The 18,740-nt window shown below is 36.9% G+C and overlaps 1 protein-coding gene across 2 annotated transcripts in view; it reads left to right on the top strand.

Moving 5' to 3' along the window:
- Nucleotides 1-18,740, top strand: part of ARHGAP32 (Rho GTPase activating protein 32) — a gene marked incomplete at both ends in the record, with an annotated part of 189,254 nt that overhangs the window by 75,878 nt on the left and 94,636 nt on the right. For both annotated transcript variants that reach the window (XM_080703204.1, XM_080703203.1), the window contains one exon: nucleotides 4,237-4,323. In XM_080703204.1, the coding sequence (XP_080559330.1) occupies nucleotides 4,237-4,323 (87 nt within the window). The remainder of the gene's footprint in view (nucleotides 1-4,236; nucleotides 4,324-18,740) is intronic.

Here is an 18,740-nt window from a genome sequence, read left to right as displayed (position 1 = left end):
ATAGTAATACTAGTTTTTAGATCATGTTGATAACAAAAGTGGAGTTACAGATTGTTACAGTAAGACTAGCTTTTGTGATTGTCCATATATTTACCTCTATTGAGATCCTTGTTTCTTGATATGCTTTCTGTTAGAATGTGGAATCCTTTTATTTTGCTTTGCAGGACTCCCTTGAGCATTTCTTATACGGCATTTTGATGAATTCCTCTGGCTTTTCTTCACCTGGGAACATTTTAATTTCTGATGTTCTGAATCTGGGAATGTCTCCTTCACTTTTGAAGATCCGTTTGTCATTTGTAAGATTTCTGGTTGACATTTCTGTCCTTTTAGTTCTTTGAACATACTATATCACTGCCTTCTGGCCTCCAAAGTTTCTGATGAAAGCTGCTGCTGTTCTAATCAAAGAGTCTTGCAGTGTTGAGCTGCTATTCTCTGGATGCTTACATGAGGTTCATTATACTTCTTGGATATTTATATTACTGTCTTTCATCAAATCTGGGAAGCGTTTGACTTCTATTTCCTGGAGGGGGAGAGAGAGAGAGAGAGAGAGAGAGAGAGAGAGAGAGAGAGTGAGTGTGTGTGTGTGTGTGTGTGTGTGTGTGTGTGTGTGTGTGTTTTACTGGGGATTGAATCCAGGGGCATTCTATCTCTGAACTATATCCTTATCCCTGTTTTATTTTAGAACAGGGCTAAAATTGCCAAGGCTGGTCTAGAACTTGTGATCCCCCTGTTTCAGCCTCCCAAGTACTGGTATTATAAATGTTTGTCACCATGCTTGATGTGACTACTATTTCTTCATATCCCTTTGCCCCATTTTGCTCTCTGTTCATTTTGAGGATTTCCACATACATATTTTGGTCCATTTAACAGTGTTCTGTGGGTTCATTATGCGCTTACTTTTCTGCAGTACTTTTTTTTTGTGGTACTGGGGTTCCTGGAAGCCCTTCTACCTCCTCCCAGACCTAGTTTTTTATATTTTTATTTGGAAAACAGGGTCTCTTAAGCCAGCGCAGCTGGCTTCGAACCTGCACATCCTCCTGTCTCCGCCTCCCAAGCATGGGTATTACAAGCGTGAGCCACCATGCCCGACTTTGCAGTACTTTTTATTCAGCCTCTTTTTCTTTTCATTCCTCAGATTTTGTCATTTTCATTATCTTGTTTTAGTTTATTACCAGTTGTTTTTTCTGCTTGCTCAAAATCTGCCTTTGGCTCCCTCTAGTGAATTTTTTTATTATAGCTATTATTCTTTTCAGTTATAAAATTTGTTTTTTATTTCTTTTTAGCTTTAAAAAAATCTTTATATTAATAATTTTATTTTGTTCATACAATGTTTTCTTGACTTTCTCCACATCTCCCATTGGTTCTTTGAGCATCTTTGAGATAGTTGTTTATTTAGTATATCTGCTTTCTTTCTAGTCTTTTTCAGGGACAGTTTTCTGTTGATTCATTTCCTTTCTTTCATATAATATGCCTTTCGATTTAGTCATTCATTTTTAATGGACATTTTAATCTAATAATGTGGTGACTCTAGAAATGAGATGTCCCTCCATCCACAGGGTGTGTTATTTTTCATTACTGTTTTCGTTTTCCTTTGTTTTAGTTGTTGTAGGTTGTGTGTCAAAAGTCAGCCCAGGGTGGAAATGTAATATCTTCTCAGCCTGCCCCTTTGCCTGGGCATGTGCAGCCACTTTCTAATATTATACATATCTATAATTGCTTTGATGTCCTTTTATATGTCCTGCTTCTCATAAGGGAAAAAGAGAAGAGTGAAGGGAGTTGGGGAAACAAAATGGCATTTGCCCTCTGAGTCCCTTAAAGGTCACTTAAGCCAGAGCCATAGGCTTGCAGCAGTGGGGGAGGTGCAACAGCAATGGCCACACACCTGTGGTCCATTCATCCGATCAAAGGCAGTGTTGCAGCCACAGCATGTGTAGTGACAGGGTCCTGTAGTGGAGACAGGGTCGTCTTTTCCAGCCCTGGCTCCTCTGAGGCGAGTGGTGGCTGCCAGGATGGGATGAGAGATGGGTAGCTGCTAGTATGCTGGGAGCTGATATTGAAGGCAGTTTCTGTTCCGAGCCTTCCCCCTGAAGTGCAAGCCTCCAAGGAGTTCCAAAATAGTACAGATTCTACCAATGCACTATTGTCCAGCTGGAGAGACAGATTTCTGGTGCTCCCACTCTGCCATCTTCCCAGAATCTTCTTCCTACTGTACTTTCATATGGGTTAGCCTTTCTACTAATTTTTAGAATCTCTAGAGTTCTTTTTTTTTTTTTTTCACCATTTTTGTATCTGGTTACTCTCTATGTCTTCTTTATTTCATTGTTCTGCTTCTGACCATAGTTTACATACTTGCTTTTATGTGTGATTTCTTAATGTTAAATGTTTTGTAAAGAAAAAAGATAGTTGAGACTGAAATCTCTAAGAAAGGGTGTATCCCTCTCCAGTCTTTAGATTGGGGGATGAATCAAGCCTGTTTGTATTTGACGTAGATCTGTTCTTTGTGCCAGCTTACATTTGCATGAATTTGTCACTACCTTCAAATATTTTGGGGTTAAATTCTAAAAATTGCGTTCTCATGGAAAATTGAAGACTGGTGAGAGGCCGAAGATATCTTTGTCTTTACTGTGAAGCCATAGTCTTCTGACAGAAGGACAGAGGTCCTCTCTGTGTGCCTGGCAACCATGCTGCTGCTTCTCCTTGCTCTTTACCCCTCCCCCTCACTTTCAGGACCTCACAAGGGCTCTCCTCTCCTGGCCCCACTCGGGCCTGGGAGGGCAGCTGATAGAGTCTCTTGGGTCTCTCAGCTTTCCTGTTCGTCTCCGCCCCTCAGCTGTGGAACACTGAGAAAATGCTCTCTGAGTTCCTCTGTCCTCTAGCCTTACTGCCTTGCCCTCCAGCCTGTAGAGGTTAGCTGCCTTCACCCTGGGGAGGGGCTCCCCATGCTTCGTGGGGTTCTCTCCTGCTTCTCCTTTGCCTTTGGTGTCTGTGGCCTTTGTCCTTGGCGAATGCCAAGGCAATGTGACACTCAGTCGATGCTTGGGCTCTGCTACAAGGTCCTCCTAGTAATTTTCCATTTTCTCTCAGTCTGCTTACATCATACAAGATATAGCTACTTTTATTCACCCTCTAAGGCATAGTCTTGATCCTTTGACATCTCTGCTAGAAATCCAGGCTCAGGCATAAGTCTTCTGTCTCATGAAAGTTCTCACTTCCTCAGACTTAGTTCATTTGCAGGTTTCTTCTTTAACCTTAATTCTTTGACATAATTAAAGGTATGGTTTTATACTTAATCTGGCTTATTTTAGCTAATATGAGAAGGATTGTTGTTATTAAGTAGAAGCTTAAAGCTTTTACTTAACATCTGAGGTTTTTAAAAATTAACTTCCAGTGACACCACTTTCCTAAAGAGATTGTATCTTCATCAGCCTTGTTTTTCTCTTATTACAATGGCACATTACATTTATTACATACTTACACAGAATATCAGCCACCTCAGTGAATATTTTCTACATACTATCATATTTAATGTCCATAAATTTGAGAATAGGCACTATTATGTAATCCCCATTTTCCAGTGTGAAACTGGGTGGGTAGGTCAGATTCCCTGGATAGTTATTGGCACTTTTTAATTCAGGTCATCCCCCTCTGGAACAGACTGCAAATTCACATTCAAAGATTAGGCATATGTGTAACATAAATGAGTAAAGCAAGTGGAGGGGTCTTTGAAATAACACAGCAAGCAGCCTGATGAATGACAGGCAACAACCAGCCTTGATGCTGGCACAAAATAAAGAGTAATCAGTTCGGTGATAAGCTGTTGGAGCCCATATGCCTCAATTAAAAGCAATGGTCACTTCTCAGCTGTAGCTAGTTGTTGACCATGTGAGAATGTGGGCCTATTTTCAGTTTTCTGATTTCTCAAAACAAAGCAGAAATCTGTATTTTTACAAATGATTTCTTAGCTTCCACATGGTGACTACTCATCCAAATAAAAATAAGAGAAAATCCAGTGTGCATCTCCACATAGTGAGTCACAGTTTTACCAGTTCAAATATAAACTACAGTGACAGTTCCTAGAAATGTTTGAAATTCTAATTTCTTCATTTATCTGCCTTAAACAGTATAGAGTTCTAATAGAAGGGTTCCCTGATATTAAATTGATTGAGGGTCCAGGTATTATCTAATAGTTTATTGTTGTTCATTATTTATGACTTTCCCTTCTTTTTTGTGATACAGCTTTCACTTTCAGAAGAACAGAATGAAGTAATGAAAAATGGCTGTGACTCTAAAGAGCTTGTCTACCTCGTGCAAATTGCTTGTCAGGTAATTGTGTATGTGTCTTCCACTTCACGTAGAGTTTATTTGGAATAAATTGTTTTACTATAGTGTGTTTCTCACATTGCCTAAAGAGTTATAATCCACAGAAAGGTACTTATACTTGAATGCAATTAGACTGAGAGTACTATTGTAAGAAAAAAAGAGAAGTATGTTTACAAGAGAAATGTTTAAAAGAGGAATAAATAGGTTCATGTAATACTACCTGGGGTGCACAATTTAGTTTGCAATGTGCATATCTTCTCTTTGCATTTTTAGAAGGTTTCTAAGGTGTTGGACATTTGCAGTTAATTAACAGTGACTATAAGAACACAAATGTTGTTTTATTCCTTTTCCCATTCATATTAACATTTCTACAGGTACTTAGAATTGATGCAATTAGCTTAGTAGAACTGGTTTTGTAGATATTTAATACAACTTTAAGTGAAAGTCTTCTTGTAAAAGAAGATTATCATTTGATTAAATGAGTTAGCTATTGATCATGTCATAACAAGAGAGTATACCAGTTGTCTCTGCCTGTCTCAGTCAACATTCTTAAAACTATAATCTAAAATGAGTAACTGCACAACTTAGAGTAAGGAGGAATTACCTAATCACGGATTTTTGAAGTTTTGGGGTTCATTCCACATGAGACCAAGATCTGAAGCTCAGGGCAGGGTGGCAAGAAAGAGAGAGAGAGGGAGATAGGGAAAGAGGGAGAGGGAAAATAAATGAGGATGAATGCAAAGCTCTGCTCTCACATCCTGGAGGCTGCAAGCAGAGAGAGAAGGGGGGGATATATAATACCCAAGGCCACACCTTCAGAGATCCTTTCTTAGCAACAAAGCCCAGCTTCCAGCATTGCTGTCTTGTTTCTGTGATGGTTAGGGGGACATTCTAAATCCAAAACATTACACTGCCTTGGCTGCCCACCTTTTCTGATCATGACAGTAAGTTCTTCTGTAGTGTAATGAAGGGTGTGAGCGTGGTTTTGGAGCTTGCTATTTCTTGACTCTCAGAATTAGAACTTTTTTGAGGGAATTACCATCATTGCTCTTAATGAGATTTACAATACACCAATTTCAACATTGTCCATTTAATACTTCATCTAGTAAGCACTCAGCATACTTCTTTTACACATTTATTCCACATTCAGTAAGCTTTCTTCCTATTAGTGAATTGGTCATCATAAAGAACGTGTTTGAAAGGATGATAGTTTTCTCCTGTGACATTTTTAAAATTTTCTTTGAAGGAGAAGAAAATGGGGACATTAAATTTTTTGTCAAAAATATTGTTTTTGGCTGGGCGTGGTGACACATGCTTGTAATCCCCCGCCCTTGGTAGGCGGAGACAGGAGGATTGCGCAGGTTTGAAGCCAGCCGCACTGGCTTAAGAGACCCTGTTTCCAAATTAAAAAGTATAAAATGGGTCTGTGAGTGTAGCCCGGAGGTAGAAGGGCTTCCAGAAATCCTAGTACCCGCTCCCTCCAAAAAAACATATTGTGTTTTTGAAGTTAAAAGTTAAATAACTGGAAAAATCCAATGCATATGGGAAATACTAAAATTCTTAGGTCTGGTTATTTTCATGAAAATCTTTCAGAATTAAGCACTTTTATTTTTAGGTACTAAAATACGGAATTGGAAATTGAATTTAGCCTGTACACAAGTAAGACAGCCAGAAGTCACACTTCATTCATGTGTTTTGTTGCATGTCATCTCAGTTTCCTTGAGGAAGTAGGCAGCTCTAAGGCACCAAGTTTCATGTCATACTTTAGTAAATGCTTCTGTTTGGTCAGTGAACTATTTTTATTAGATTCTAATTACAGGTAGAACTTGCCTATTTGCATTTTATGAATATTTTCTTTTACGCTATATAAGTAATAATGATAGTGATACTATAAACTCAAAAATTTGCAATACCTTTGTGTCCTTTATGCTTTCTTCTAGTGAATAAGTGAAATGGTTGGGCTGTATAGTCCAGACCGGGTCTGAGATCACAGTGAGCCAGTCCCAGAACTGTTCATTTTAACATACTTCTTTACATGCACGCACGCGCGCGCACACACACACACACACACACACACACACACACACCTTTAATCTTGGCAATTAGTGTAGCTGTGAGCAGGAAATTTAACTCTAGAAGTGGATAGGTAGAATGTGAATGGAAAGATGTGATTGATGAGACCTGGGGGAAGAGAAGGAGGGAAACAAAAGTCATAGAAGAATCTCAAGTAGGTCTTTGCTGACCAGAAGTATGTTTCTCTTAAGAGAATTGTGGACATTGGTGAGTTGATTTTTGAATTAAAATATAAAAAATGCTTTTCTGATACAATGTTACTAATAGAAAAATGGCATCCTTAACTTGATGGGTATGTCAGGAATGAATTTATCAGTGCCCTCTACAACCTAACATATTGAAGTATCTGTTCTTCTCATCATTAATTTTCATATACTCTGAGAATACAAATATTTTCATCCTCATGAGCAAAACATAGTCTAAAAATATCTGTGTTGTTTTTTAAAAATTACCTTCAGAAGACAAGCATGCTCTTTTGGGCACTATACAATAGAATATATAATTGTTACTTGACTGTACTTTCATGTATTAGTGACCTAGATGCTAGATAGTTTCTTGGTTGTAAATATCTTGCTCAGCTGTGTAAAAAGTTTGATTACTTGGTGCACTATTTATTACATCAGAGTAGTAATTTATGGCACTTTATAATGCCATGGTACCTCTTCTCTGCTTCATTATAAGTAAGCATTGAAGTGTTTCCATAAATGTCAGCCATAAACCATATGAAACTAGGGTTTTTTTTTTTTTTACAACTAACAGACACTCATAATGAAACCCTCTAATTTTGCAAATTAGCAAGCTGAGATCCAAAGTACTATACTAGCTATCCTACACTGTATGGAATCGTAGAAGCAGGAGCTACTAAAGACTTCAATTTCCTGCCTGCCGTCCTTTTCTACATCTCCCTGGACTTTTCTGTCTAGAATAGAGTTGAGAAATTGCTTAGTCTTCAAGTAAGATAAGATTGCCATCACATAACAATGTAATCTATCTGTTCTGGAAGTTAATTTATTTTCACTACTTGCTGAGGCTGGCCACCAACCTGCTATCCTCTTGTCTCAGCTTCCCAAATACTGGGATCACAAGTATGCACCATCATGCCCAACTCACTATTTTCTAATGAACATGATTTGTACTTGGTTAGCTACTTTAAAATCTGCAAGCATATACCAAATGTTAATACTGATATCTAGTTGATTCTTTGCAGGACTTCAATGGACAAGGTCTGTTTTCTCCCTCTATGTGTGTCTCTCTGTGTCTCTGTCTTTGTCTCTGTCTGTCTCTCTCTCTCTGTGTGTCTCTGTCTCTCTTATTCTCTTTCTCTCCCTATATATATAAAACTACAGTGCGCACATGCGTGTGTGCACACAGAACCATAAATTCTAGAGGCTCTGAGAGAGATAGTACAGGTCAACTGGGTGTACTCTTAGGCCAATAAACTATATTTTTAGTGATACAAAAATATTTATCAGCTGATATAGCATGGATCCAAAGGCAATTAGGTCAAATCTTGGTCATTCAAATCTAATTTAGCTGTGTAAGGTATGTCTCAGTTGAATATTAACAATGGATAAAGCACTCTCACATGCCTTGAAGATAGATCAATAATGCCCTACCTGCACCCTCAACTCCCTTCCTCTCATACTAATTCTTGGAGTAAGTTATCTTAACTAAATCTAGGCGTGTCCTGCCTCAGGTATTTCTTCCCTTATCTTTTTATTCTGTTTGTAAGCATCTGTTTTGTCAAACAGATGAATAAAGAAACGTTGTCCAGTTTGTGCCTTGATGTTATTCTGAGTGGCGTCCTTTTCAGTCTGTTTTCTCTTTTGAAAACCATACTACATTTTCCTCTACATATCCTGTAATATGTTAAGAAAGAGTGTATTTTTGTATGAGACTTTTAGTATAGTTTTATTTGTACATTGTAACTATTACATCATAATGAGATTCAGAGTGATAGAAACATACATGCATACAGCACCTGGTGTACTTCCCTTTGGAAATACACCAGCTCCCTTCCCCTTCCCATTACATAGTATTGAGATTGTCAGAAATAACTTCATGTATGTACACAGTATTATTTGAATAGTTTCCTTTATCAAGTTTTCTTTTTTATTCTCCCTCCCCAAACCCTCTTCCATTTTTCTGCTGGTATCTCTCCTCAATTACCCAAAGTCTCTTTGTTTCCCTGTTTCTCTCTAGATTCCATATGTGAGAGAAAAAATACCACCTTGGACTTTCTGAGACTGGCCAGTCTGATTTAATGTATTTTGAAATAAGTGAAAAATTTTAAAAGGTCTTAGGACATTTATGAGCATATCATGATGAAGATAGGAACAAAATTGCCTCAAATGTTGAAATTTCAATTATTAAAAAGCTCAAAATTAGATAAATTCTGATAATTATATTAAACCCCACTATATAAAATTAAAATTTATGAAAATAATGTCAGTGGTATTGAATCTTAAAAGCATTCTGTCTTTTACTGTTTTATTCTTTAGGAAATAAATAAGCACTGGCTTTTAAGTATTAATTATAGAGTAGCAAATTTAAAACTATTTATTCTAGCATGTGCTGTAATAAAAATCCTGCCATGATCTCTTTTTTTTGTAAATATAGCTCTGTTGGTATAAATATAATTGTTTAAAAAATACTCTGTATTTTATCATTTCACTTTCAGCTTTAGTTCATTTGACATTAATAGTTCCTATTGAAGTTGGAGTGTATTAGACTACTTTTATATTTTAATCAAAACTCATCAATATTTAAGAGTTTATCTTTTCTGAAGATTGAGTATTTCATAAGTATGTGCAGTAATCTCAGTGTCCCTTTGTGTCATGGTAGGTGAATAAACAGTTGGTTTCAAGGGAATGCTTCCTTGTCTCAGAATATCTCCTGTATCTGATGTTCCCATGCTTGACATTCCCCTAGCAGAATGCATTCCTAAGCATTAAATTATTTCTTCCTCTTTTCAATCCATTTAGGAAACATAGTTACTTCAGGAGTAGGTAACTGACTGCTAACATTTATGGAGCATCTGTGTGTGAATAAAATAAATACATAAGCTGATTGCCAGCATTCTTTTTTTTTTTTTTTTTTTTTTTGGTGGTACTGGGGTTCCTGGAAGCCCTTCTACCTCCGGGCTACACTCCCAAAACTATTTTATACTTTTTATTTAGAAACAGGGTCTTTTAAGCCAGCGAGGCTGGCTTCAAACCTGCGAGATCCTCCTGTCTCCGCCTCCCAAGCTCGGGAATTACAAGCATGTGCAGGCCAAGATTGCCAACATTCTTATTTAAATTTAATTGTGTTTCTGTGAAATGTAGGTGTTGTTATTCCCATTTCATGGTTGAGGAAGCTGTTGCTCATTGATATGTAGTATTTTGCATAAAGTTCTGCATTTAGGATAAATCAAGCTAAGATTTAAGTGAGATCTCTTTTTCTCTCCTTTTTCACTGAACTTTATACATTTAGAGAGGTAACTGTGACAACATCAGTTATCTTTTAGGTAACTTTCCCAAGATAAAACATCTTCAAGGAGGAGATGATGGCAGATGGTTCTTTCTCTCATTTTTTTTTTCAACCTTGTGAAAAATGATTGATTTTTTTGATAGTAGTAATTTTTTGGTAGTAATAATTAAAATGTAAATTTAGCAACAAATTAAAATTGAGAGCTCAGTATAGAGGGGAGAGTTTTGTTTTATTCCTTTACAAAATAACATCTAAAATACTCTGAGCATTTACTTTATTCAGATGGCTTAGAAATTTTCATTTTTAAGGTGTGTGTGTGTGTGTGTGTGTGTGTGTGTTAGTGTGTGTGTTACTAGGGATTGAACCCAGGGGTATTCTACCTGTGATCTACACCCCTAGCCTCATTTAAATTTTTTTTAAATTTGTAAACAGGGTCTTACTATACTAAGTATCAGAGGGCAAGTAGCTGAGGCTGGGTGTGAACCTGCAATTTTCCTGTCTCAGCCCCTTAAGTACTGGGATTGCAAGCATGTACCACACTACCTGGCTCATATTTTTATGTTTTATATTTAAATTCATTTAGTTAATTTAGTTAATTCATTTAAATTTCATTTAGTTATTTTTGATTAGCTGCAGAAAATATAAGGTGTTGATGATTTACAAATTATGTTGAGTTTTAATTTTATAAACAACAATTTGTATAAAAAGACTTTAATGGCACAAGAATATATGCATTTGTATATATATTTTAAAGAAAAAGTGGAAAGAAATCTGTTCACACATGTATGAAGAAATACATTTTGAAATTCAAGCCCTAGTTTTATTTTTTGAAGTGCTAAAGGCATTTATATAATTGCTAGTCATGTGACTGCTTTGATGAAAGAAAAGATAATTTACTTTTAAAAAATTAATAAACTTTTATTTTTTTAGAATGGTTTTATATGTTCACAACAAACTGAACAGAAAGCACAGAGAGTTCTTGCGTCTTCCACACACTTACAGCATCCCCTATAATGGGCATCCTCGCTCCCATGGTACAGTTGTTAGAGTTGATGAGCCTGCATAGATACATGATAAAGTTCATAGTTTACATTAAGGTTTACTCTTTTTTTTTTGTTTTTTGGAGGTACTAGGGGTCGAACCCAGGGGTGAACTTCTGAGATACACCGCCCAGTTCTATTTTTTAGTCTTTATTTTGAAACAGCCTCTCATTGAGTTGTAAAGAGCTTCACTAAGTAGCCAAGGCTGTCAGCAAACCGCAATCCTCATATCTCAGCCTCCTGAATGCTGGAATTACAAGGGTGTGCCCCATGTCTGGCTAAGGTTTACTCTTGAAGTTGTATACTTCATGGCTTTGGACACATTTTTAATGATATATAATCCATCATTGAAGTATACTGAATGGTGTTCCTGCCCTAAAAATCATTTGTGCTTTGGCCATCCATTCTTCCCCTCCCCTTTAGCCCTTGGCAACCACTATCTTCAACATTTTGTCTTTGCACAAATGTCACATAGTTGGAATCATATTGTATGTAGTCTTCTCACATAGGCTTCCTTCACTTGGTGATATGCATTTAAGATCCCTCTTTATTCCCCCCATGGTTTGATTGCTCATTTTTTTTTAGTACCAAATACTGTTTTATTGTCTAGATGTACCACAATTTATGTTATCTCTTTACCTGCTGAAGGACATGTTGGTTGTCTTCAGATTTTAGTAATCATTAATAAAGTTGCTATGAATATTCATTTTCAGGATTTAATGTATGGTCATACATTTCCAATTCATTTGGGTAAATTCTATGGAGCATGATTATAAATATTCCTGGTTAGAGTATGTTAAGTTTTGTAAGAAGTTACTGAATTATCTTTTATATTAATTTAAATTTTTCATTTCCACCAGCAATGAATGAGGATTCCTTCTACACCACATTCTTGCTGGTATTTGTAGTAGTCAGTGTTTTGGGTTTTGGTCACTCTAAATGGGTGTCTTGTTTTAATTAGCAATTTTCTAATTAAATATTGAGCAATTTTCATGTACTTATTTTCTAGCTATCTGTCTTCTTTGGTGAGGTGTCTGTTCAAATTTGGCCTAATTTTCGGTTAATTTTTCTTACTATTGAGTTTTAAGAATTTTCTGTATATTTGGATGTATATTTGTATATTTGGATTATATCTGTCTAGTTTTGGAATGAGGATAATATTGGCCTTGCAGAGTGAGCTAGGAAGTACTCCTTCTGCTTCTACTTTCTGGAAGAAATTGTAGCTAGTTGGTATAATTTCTTCCTTCAATATTTGGTAGAATTTACTAGTGAATTCAGCAGGGATTGTTGCTTTCTGTTTTGTAAATTGTTAATTGATTCAATTTCTTAAATAAATATAGGCCTATTGAGAGCTGAGCGTGGTGATGCATGCTTGTAATCCTAGTACTTGGGAGGCTGAGACAGAAGGATCACAGGTACATGGGCAGCCTCAGCTACTTAGTGAGGCTCTCTGCAACTTAGTGACCTTGTTTCAAAATAAAGAATAAAAAATAGGGCTGAGGGTATAGCTTGGAGGTAGAATGTCCCTGGGTTCCATCTCCAGTACCAAAAAAAGTGATTAGATAGATAGATAGATAGATAGATAGATAGAGGCATGTATATATTAAGGAGGGTTGCATCTTAGAATGTTGATCCTTTTACCATTATTTTATAACTTTCTTTATATTTCTCATTACTTTCTGCTCTGAAGTCTTCTCTGTCTTAAATAAATATAACTATCCTCTTTTTTATAGGTTGGTATTAGCTTAGGATAACTTTCTCCATCTTTTTGTTTTTTGTCTTATACTTAAAGTGGGCTTCTTGTGGACATTAGTTGAGTGTTGCTATTTCATCGAATCTGACAATCTCAGTCTTTTAAAATATGTGCCAGACCACTTATATTTAAAGTGGTTTTGATAGAGTTTAATTAATATCTACCATATTTGTTAGTATTTTCTGTTCATTGCCATTGTTTTTTTTCACTGTTTTTGTCTTCTAACCTTTTTGCCTCTACCCCTGCTTTATTTTCATATGATTATTTTCATATGATTTCATATGAAGAAAAGTTATGTGTATTTAAGATGTAGAACATGATGTTTGATGTATAGGTATATTGTGAGATGATCATCACAATCACAATTAATTTATAGGTCCATCAGCTCACCTCATTTTTGTGATTCCTGAGGACTCTTAAGATCCACTCCTTTTGTGTGTGTCATTGAGCATTTTATCTGATTTAATCTCCTGTTGCTGTTGTTGTTGTTGTTGTACTGAGGATGAAACCCAGGGGCATTCTATGTCTGAGCTACACCCCCAGCCCTATTTTATTCTTTTATTTTGAAACAGGGTTTCACCAGGTTGCAGAAGGCCTCACTAAGGTGCTGAGGCTGTCCACAAACTAGCAATCCTCCTGTTGCAGCCTTCCAAGTACTGGAATTACAAGTGTGCACCACCATGCCAGGCTCATTTTGTCTTTGTTCTTAGTGTATTCATTATAATTTTGTTTTTGTTTTGTCTCTTTTTCTGTGGTTCTGGGTATTGAACCCAGGGGCATTTTACCTCTGAGCTATACCCTTAGACCTATTTTATTTTTATTTTGAAACAGAGTCTTGTTAGGTTGATGAGAGTCTCTCTCCTTGCTGAATCGGTTCTTGAACCTGAGATCTTCCTGTCTCAGCCTCCCAAGAACTGGTATTATAGGTCTGCACCACCATGTCTGGCTCTCCAGTTATATAAATTAAAAAAAAAAACAAACTTAGCTGTTTCCTTAGAATTTGTAGTGCACATTTACAAGTAGTCCATTTTCACTTTTAAATAACATGTACAAGTGCCTCTTGATAAGACAGTATTTCTTCATTCCTATCTCATCCTTGTATCATCACTGCCATTCATTTCATTTGTACAAAGTGTATAGTCATAAACACGTACCCATGAGCATGCACATGCGCACACACAGACACACACACAAAACATACATAATCAAATTTGTTATTTTGAACAAACTTAGATATGTTAGATCAGTTAAGCATAAAAAAATTTAATTTACCTTCACTTATTTTCTCTCCAATGTTAAGATATTTGTTTCTTAACTACAAAATTTTCCTTCTCTGAAGAACTTTTTTTTTTAGCATCTCTTGAAAGCCAGATCTGTGTTCACAAATTTTCTCTCTCTGTCTCTCTCTCTGTCTGTCTCTCTGTCTCTCTCTCTCTCTTGTTTGACAAAGTCTGTTTCTCCTTCAGTTTTTTTAAGATAATTTTACTGGGTACAGAATTCTAGGTTAGTTGTTTTGTTTTTCTTTCTCAACACTTCAAATATTTTATGCCACTCACTTCTCATTTCCATGGTTTCTAGGAAATAAGGATAAGTTGGATATTACTCCTGTCGTTGCTCCTCTATAGATAAGGTGATTTTCCCTTCTGGCTTCTTTCAGGATTGTTGTTCTTGTTATATTGGATTTCCTACAGTTTGAATTTAATAGGTCTAGATACAGATTTTTTTTACTGTTGGCATTTGTTTTGTGTTTTCTGAGTTTCCCGGGTTTGTGGTTTGGGAAGAATTGTCAGTCATTATTGCTTCCAGGGTCGCTCTGTTTCTTCTATGTCTGATTTTTCCATAATGTGTGTTTTTGAGGGAGGTGTGCTTTTCAGTTTTGGAAGTTTCTGTTGTAATATCTTCAAGCTGAGAGTCTTTCCTCAGGTGTGTCCAGTTTCCTCAGGACTGTCAGAAGCATTCTTCATTTCAGTTAGTGTTTTTAAACTAGGATTTCTTTTTGATTATTTGTTAGAATTTACCATTTTCAGCCAGATGTGGTGACGCAGGCTTGCAATCCCTGCATTTGGGAGGCTGAGACATGAGGATTGTGTTTCTCAAACAGCCTAGCTACTTACTGAAGCCCTTTGCAACTCAGTAAGACCCTGTTTCAAAATAAAGAATAAAAAAAAAGGGCTGGGGGTGTAGCTCGGAGGTAGAATGCCACTGGGTTCCATCCCCAGCACTTTAAAAAAAAATCCATTCTCTACTTTTATTATTCATCTACTTTTTCCATTAAATCCCTTAGCATGTTAATCATAATTCTTTTAAATTCCTGGTGTGATAATTAGGACATTTCTGCCATATCTGACTCTTTGTTATGATGCTTCAGTCTCTTCCCTTCTTTGTTGAAAGATGGACATGAATACTGGCTGAAAGGAGCTGCACTAACAAGACCTTTAGTGATGTGCTGCTAGGAGTCGGGGGAGCAGAAAAGGTCTGTGGTCCTATGGTTAGGTCGCAGTTTTTAGTGAATCTATGTCCCGAGCTGTGGATGTCACATGTGTTGTTGGTGCCCCTCCCAGCAGTAGGACTGGGTGACTAGAGTGGGCTAGAGTTCAGGTTTCCCCTATTCGCTGGTAGAAGGCTAGAAAGAGATGGAACTGCACAGAGATGAGTTGGGGTTTGCCCTTCCCCTAAATAGCTTAGGCTCTGGTAAAGCCCAAGTAGGTCAGGCTATGGAGAGGTAATTTTTTATGAAGGTCAGGTGCGTTGAGAAGCGCGTAATGCTCTGGCACATTTCCCACATCACTCCCCAACTCCTTGCTGGAAGCGTGATGGGATTTTTCATATATTCACTGTGGACTTGATGAGCCTCCAAAGTTCAAACTAACCCAGGCATGTGGGTCTCTAAGCCTGGGTCCCTGGAGGTTTAACTTTCAGCCCTATGATCCCTGATCCTCCAGAAACTTACCAATTCCAGTTTAGGTTTTCCTTTTCCAGCATCGGTTCCCATAGAAACAGTGCTGGTGGATTTCTGTTCCAATTAAGTTGTGATTCTCTATAGTCACTGCCTGCCTCTGGTTTGTGGGACAGTAGCTTGTTCTGTGACCTCACTTCTGTGATGCTTAGATAGATGTGTTGATTTTCAGTTTGTCCAGCTTTTTGTTTGTTAGAGTCGAATGGTAACTTCTAAGCTCCATATATTTTACACCAGAAACCAGAAATCCAGTGTGACTGTAACCTCTCAGACATGGTCATATCTGAAGTATAACTGAACCAGCAACGTTTTTATAAAGTTTCTTATTTTCATATGGTTTTTTGTAAGACTGAGCCAAAAGAACTAAAAGTTCAAAGCACAAAACAAGGTATTTTAATACTTAATACTTCTTTTTAAGATAATATAGTGAGTGAGTGAGTGTGTGAGTTGTGAGTGTGTGTGTGTGTGTGTGTGTGTGTGTGTGTGTGTGTTTTACTGGGTATCGAACCTAGGGGCATTTTATTTCTGAGCTACACCCCAGCCCTATTTTCCTTTCGTTTCCTTTCATTTCCTTTCCTTTCGTTTCCTTTCCTTTCGTTTCCTTTCCTTTCCTTTCCCTCCCTTCTCTTTTCTTTTCTTTCCTTTTCTTTCCTTTCCTGTCCTTTCCTTTCCTTTTCTTTCCTTTCCTTTCCTTTTCTTTTCTTTTTAGGTACTGAGGGTGGAACTCTGGGGCTTTTCTACCTCCGAGCTATACTCTCAGACCTATTTTATACTTTACTTGGAAACAGGGTCTCACTAAATTTCTGAGAGCCTCACTAAGTAACTGAGGCTGGCTTTGAACCTGTGTGATCCTTCTGTCTCAGCCTCCCAAGCATTGTGATTGCAAGCATGCACCACCACATCTGGCCTATTTTTTATTTTGAAACAGGGTCTCACTAAGTTGACGAAGGCCTCACTAAGTAGCTAAGGTTGGCCACAAAACTGTGATCCTCCTTTCTCAGCCTCCCAAGTACTGGGATTACAAGCATGCACCACCAGAACCTGATTTTAAGATATATTTTAAGTGTCTGTATAGAAAGAATGTCCCAAAGAACAAGATCAGTAATTTTTTTAATGACTACATTCTGAGTTTATTTATCTTTCATTTTAAATGTTTGTTTATTTCTCCTGTCTACGACTTTGTACCTTTGACCTAAATATCCACATTCCCTCTAAAAACCTCTCCCCCTCAGCCTCTTGTAACCACCATTAGGTCTCTGTCTTTATGAGTTTGATTATTTTAAATTCCACATATGAGAACATGTAATTTTTGTATTTTATGCTTGGCTTACTTCTCTTAACACAATGTTCTCTAAGTTCATATTTATTCTTGCAAAGGACAGAATTTATCTTTTAAGGTTGACTAATATCCATTCTGTGTATTTGTGTGTCCATTCTGTCTGTCTGTATGTCTCTGTCCCTGTGTGTGTGTCTCTCTCTCTGTGTCTCTCTCTTGTCTCTCTCCATCTCTGTCTGTCTGTCTGTCTGTCTGTCTGTCTGTCTGTCTCTCTCTATTACTAACCCACTGGTGGACATTTAGTTTCTGTAATTTGGGACTACAGATATTTGACATTTTGATGTAAAGTGAATAAAATACATACTCATTAATGGGATTACTCGACCATATGGTAATTCTACTTTAATTTTTGACGAACTTCCATATTGTTTTCCTTATTGGCTATACTGATATATATTCCCACCAACAATATGCAAGGTGTTATAGTAGTTGGGAGAGCACTGTGAGTTCTTTTTCTGACTTAGTATAGAAATAGTCAGAACTCAGTTGCAAAGCTAAGAAATTTATTTTCAAAAGCAAAAAAGAAAGTACCACACTTGATAGGAAGGTGCTGGAATGTCCTGAAAGAGAGGTACTGCCACCCTCTGGATCTTCAGTGTTTATATCTAAATTCTATTTCCTTATCTCATGAGAGCTAGAGCTGGCCCAGCCACCATAACAGGATGTATCTTCATCAATAACTAGGTTAGGGGATACATGGTGTTTCTTAACCCATCTTTAAGTTCCAGTGTCTGTAACCCTTTAGGTCACAGTGTCTCCATCTGTCTTATTTTTGTTGCTACAGGAACAGCCTGCTTGCAGGACAGCCTGTCTGCTGCAGAATATCAATCATATGCCTGTAACCTGGTTACAAGGGTTTTCTTTCTCCACATCTTCATGAATACTTGTTATCTTTTGTCTTTTTGACATTTTGAATAGCCATTTTTAACTGGAGTGGGCTGGATATATGACTGCAGATTTGATTTGCTTCCCCTGCTGATTAGTAATGCTAATTATTTTTTTCATATGCTTGTTTTCCGTTAACTTCTTTTGAGAAATGTCTATTTACATCTATTGCCCATTTTCAAATAAGAATATCATTTTTGTTATTATTTTGATTTTAAGGTACTTGAGTTCTCTATATTAATCTGGACATTTGCATCTTATCTAGAAATATAATTTGGTTGTTTTGATTTCGAGTATATTTCCAGTCTTATTCATAGAAAATCAGTAAATTGATAACCAATAAACTGGTTTATTTTTCTTTAATTTTGGGAAATATTATCCTACCCAAGGTTATTTTATGGTTTTATCTGTAGATTTAAAGTGACATGCTTTAATTTTGGGAAATATTATCCCACTCAAGGTTATTTTATGGTTTTATCTGTAGATTTAAAGTGACATGCTATTTTACTGTGTAGCAGTTATTTTCAAGGAAAGGCAGTAGCTTTGACCAGCAGTAGGAAGAAGGTGAATAGAAAGTTGACCTTATTTTTCAGTATTGACTTTCAATGTAATATAATTTATTAGAGTGTTTTGGAGTTTAACTATTTACTAACAAATTTATAGAAACTTCTCATTAGAAAATATAAAATCCCTTGCCAAGCCCAGTGGCACACTCCTATAATCCTAGTACTTTAGGGGCTGAGACAGAAAGATCCACTAGTTCAAGACCAGACTCAGCAACATAGCGAGAGTCTAGGCAACCTAGCGAGACCCTGTTTCAAAACAAAAAAAGAAAAAGGTTGGGGGTGGGTGTAACTCAAAGGTAGAATGCTTTGGGGTTCAATCCCTCCTACTCCCCCCCAAAAA

Source organism: Muscardinus avellanarius, assembly GCF_963383645.1.
Source record: "Muscardinus avellanarius genome assembly, chromosome: 1".
Lineage (NCBI taxonomy): Eukaryota > Metazoa > Chordata > Mammalia > Rodentia > Gliridae > Muscardinus > Muscardinus avellanarius.
The sequence above is the reverse complement of the archived record's forward strand: the minus strand, read 5'-3'. Positions and strand labels throughout refer to the sequence as shown.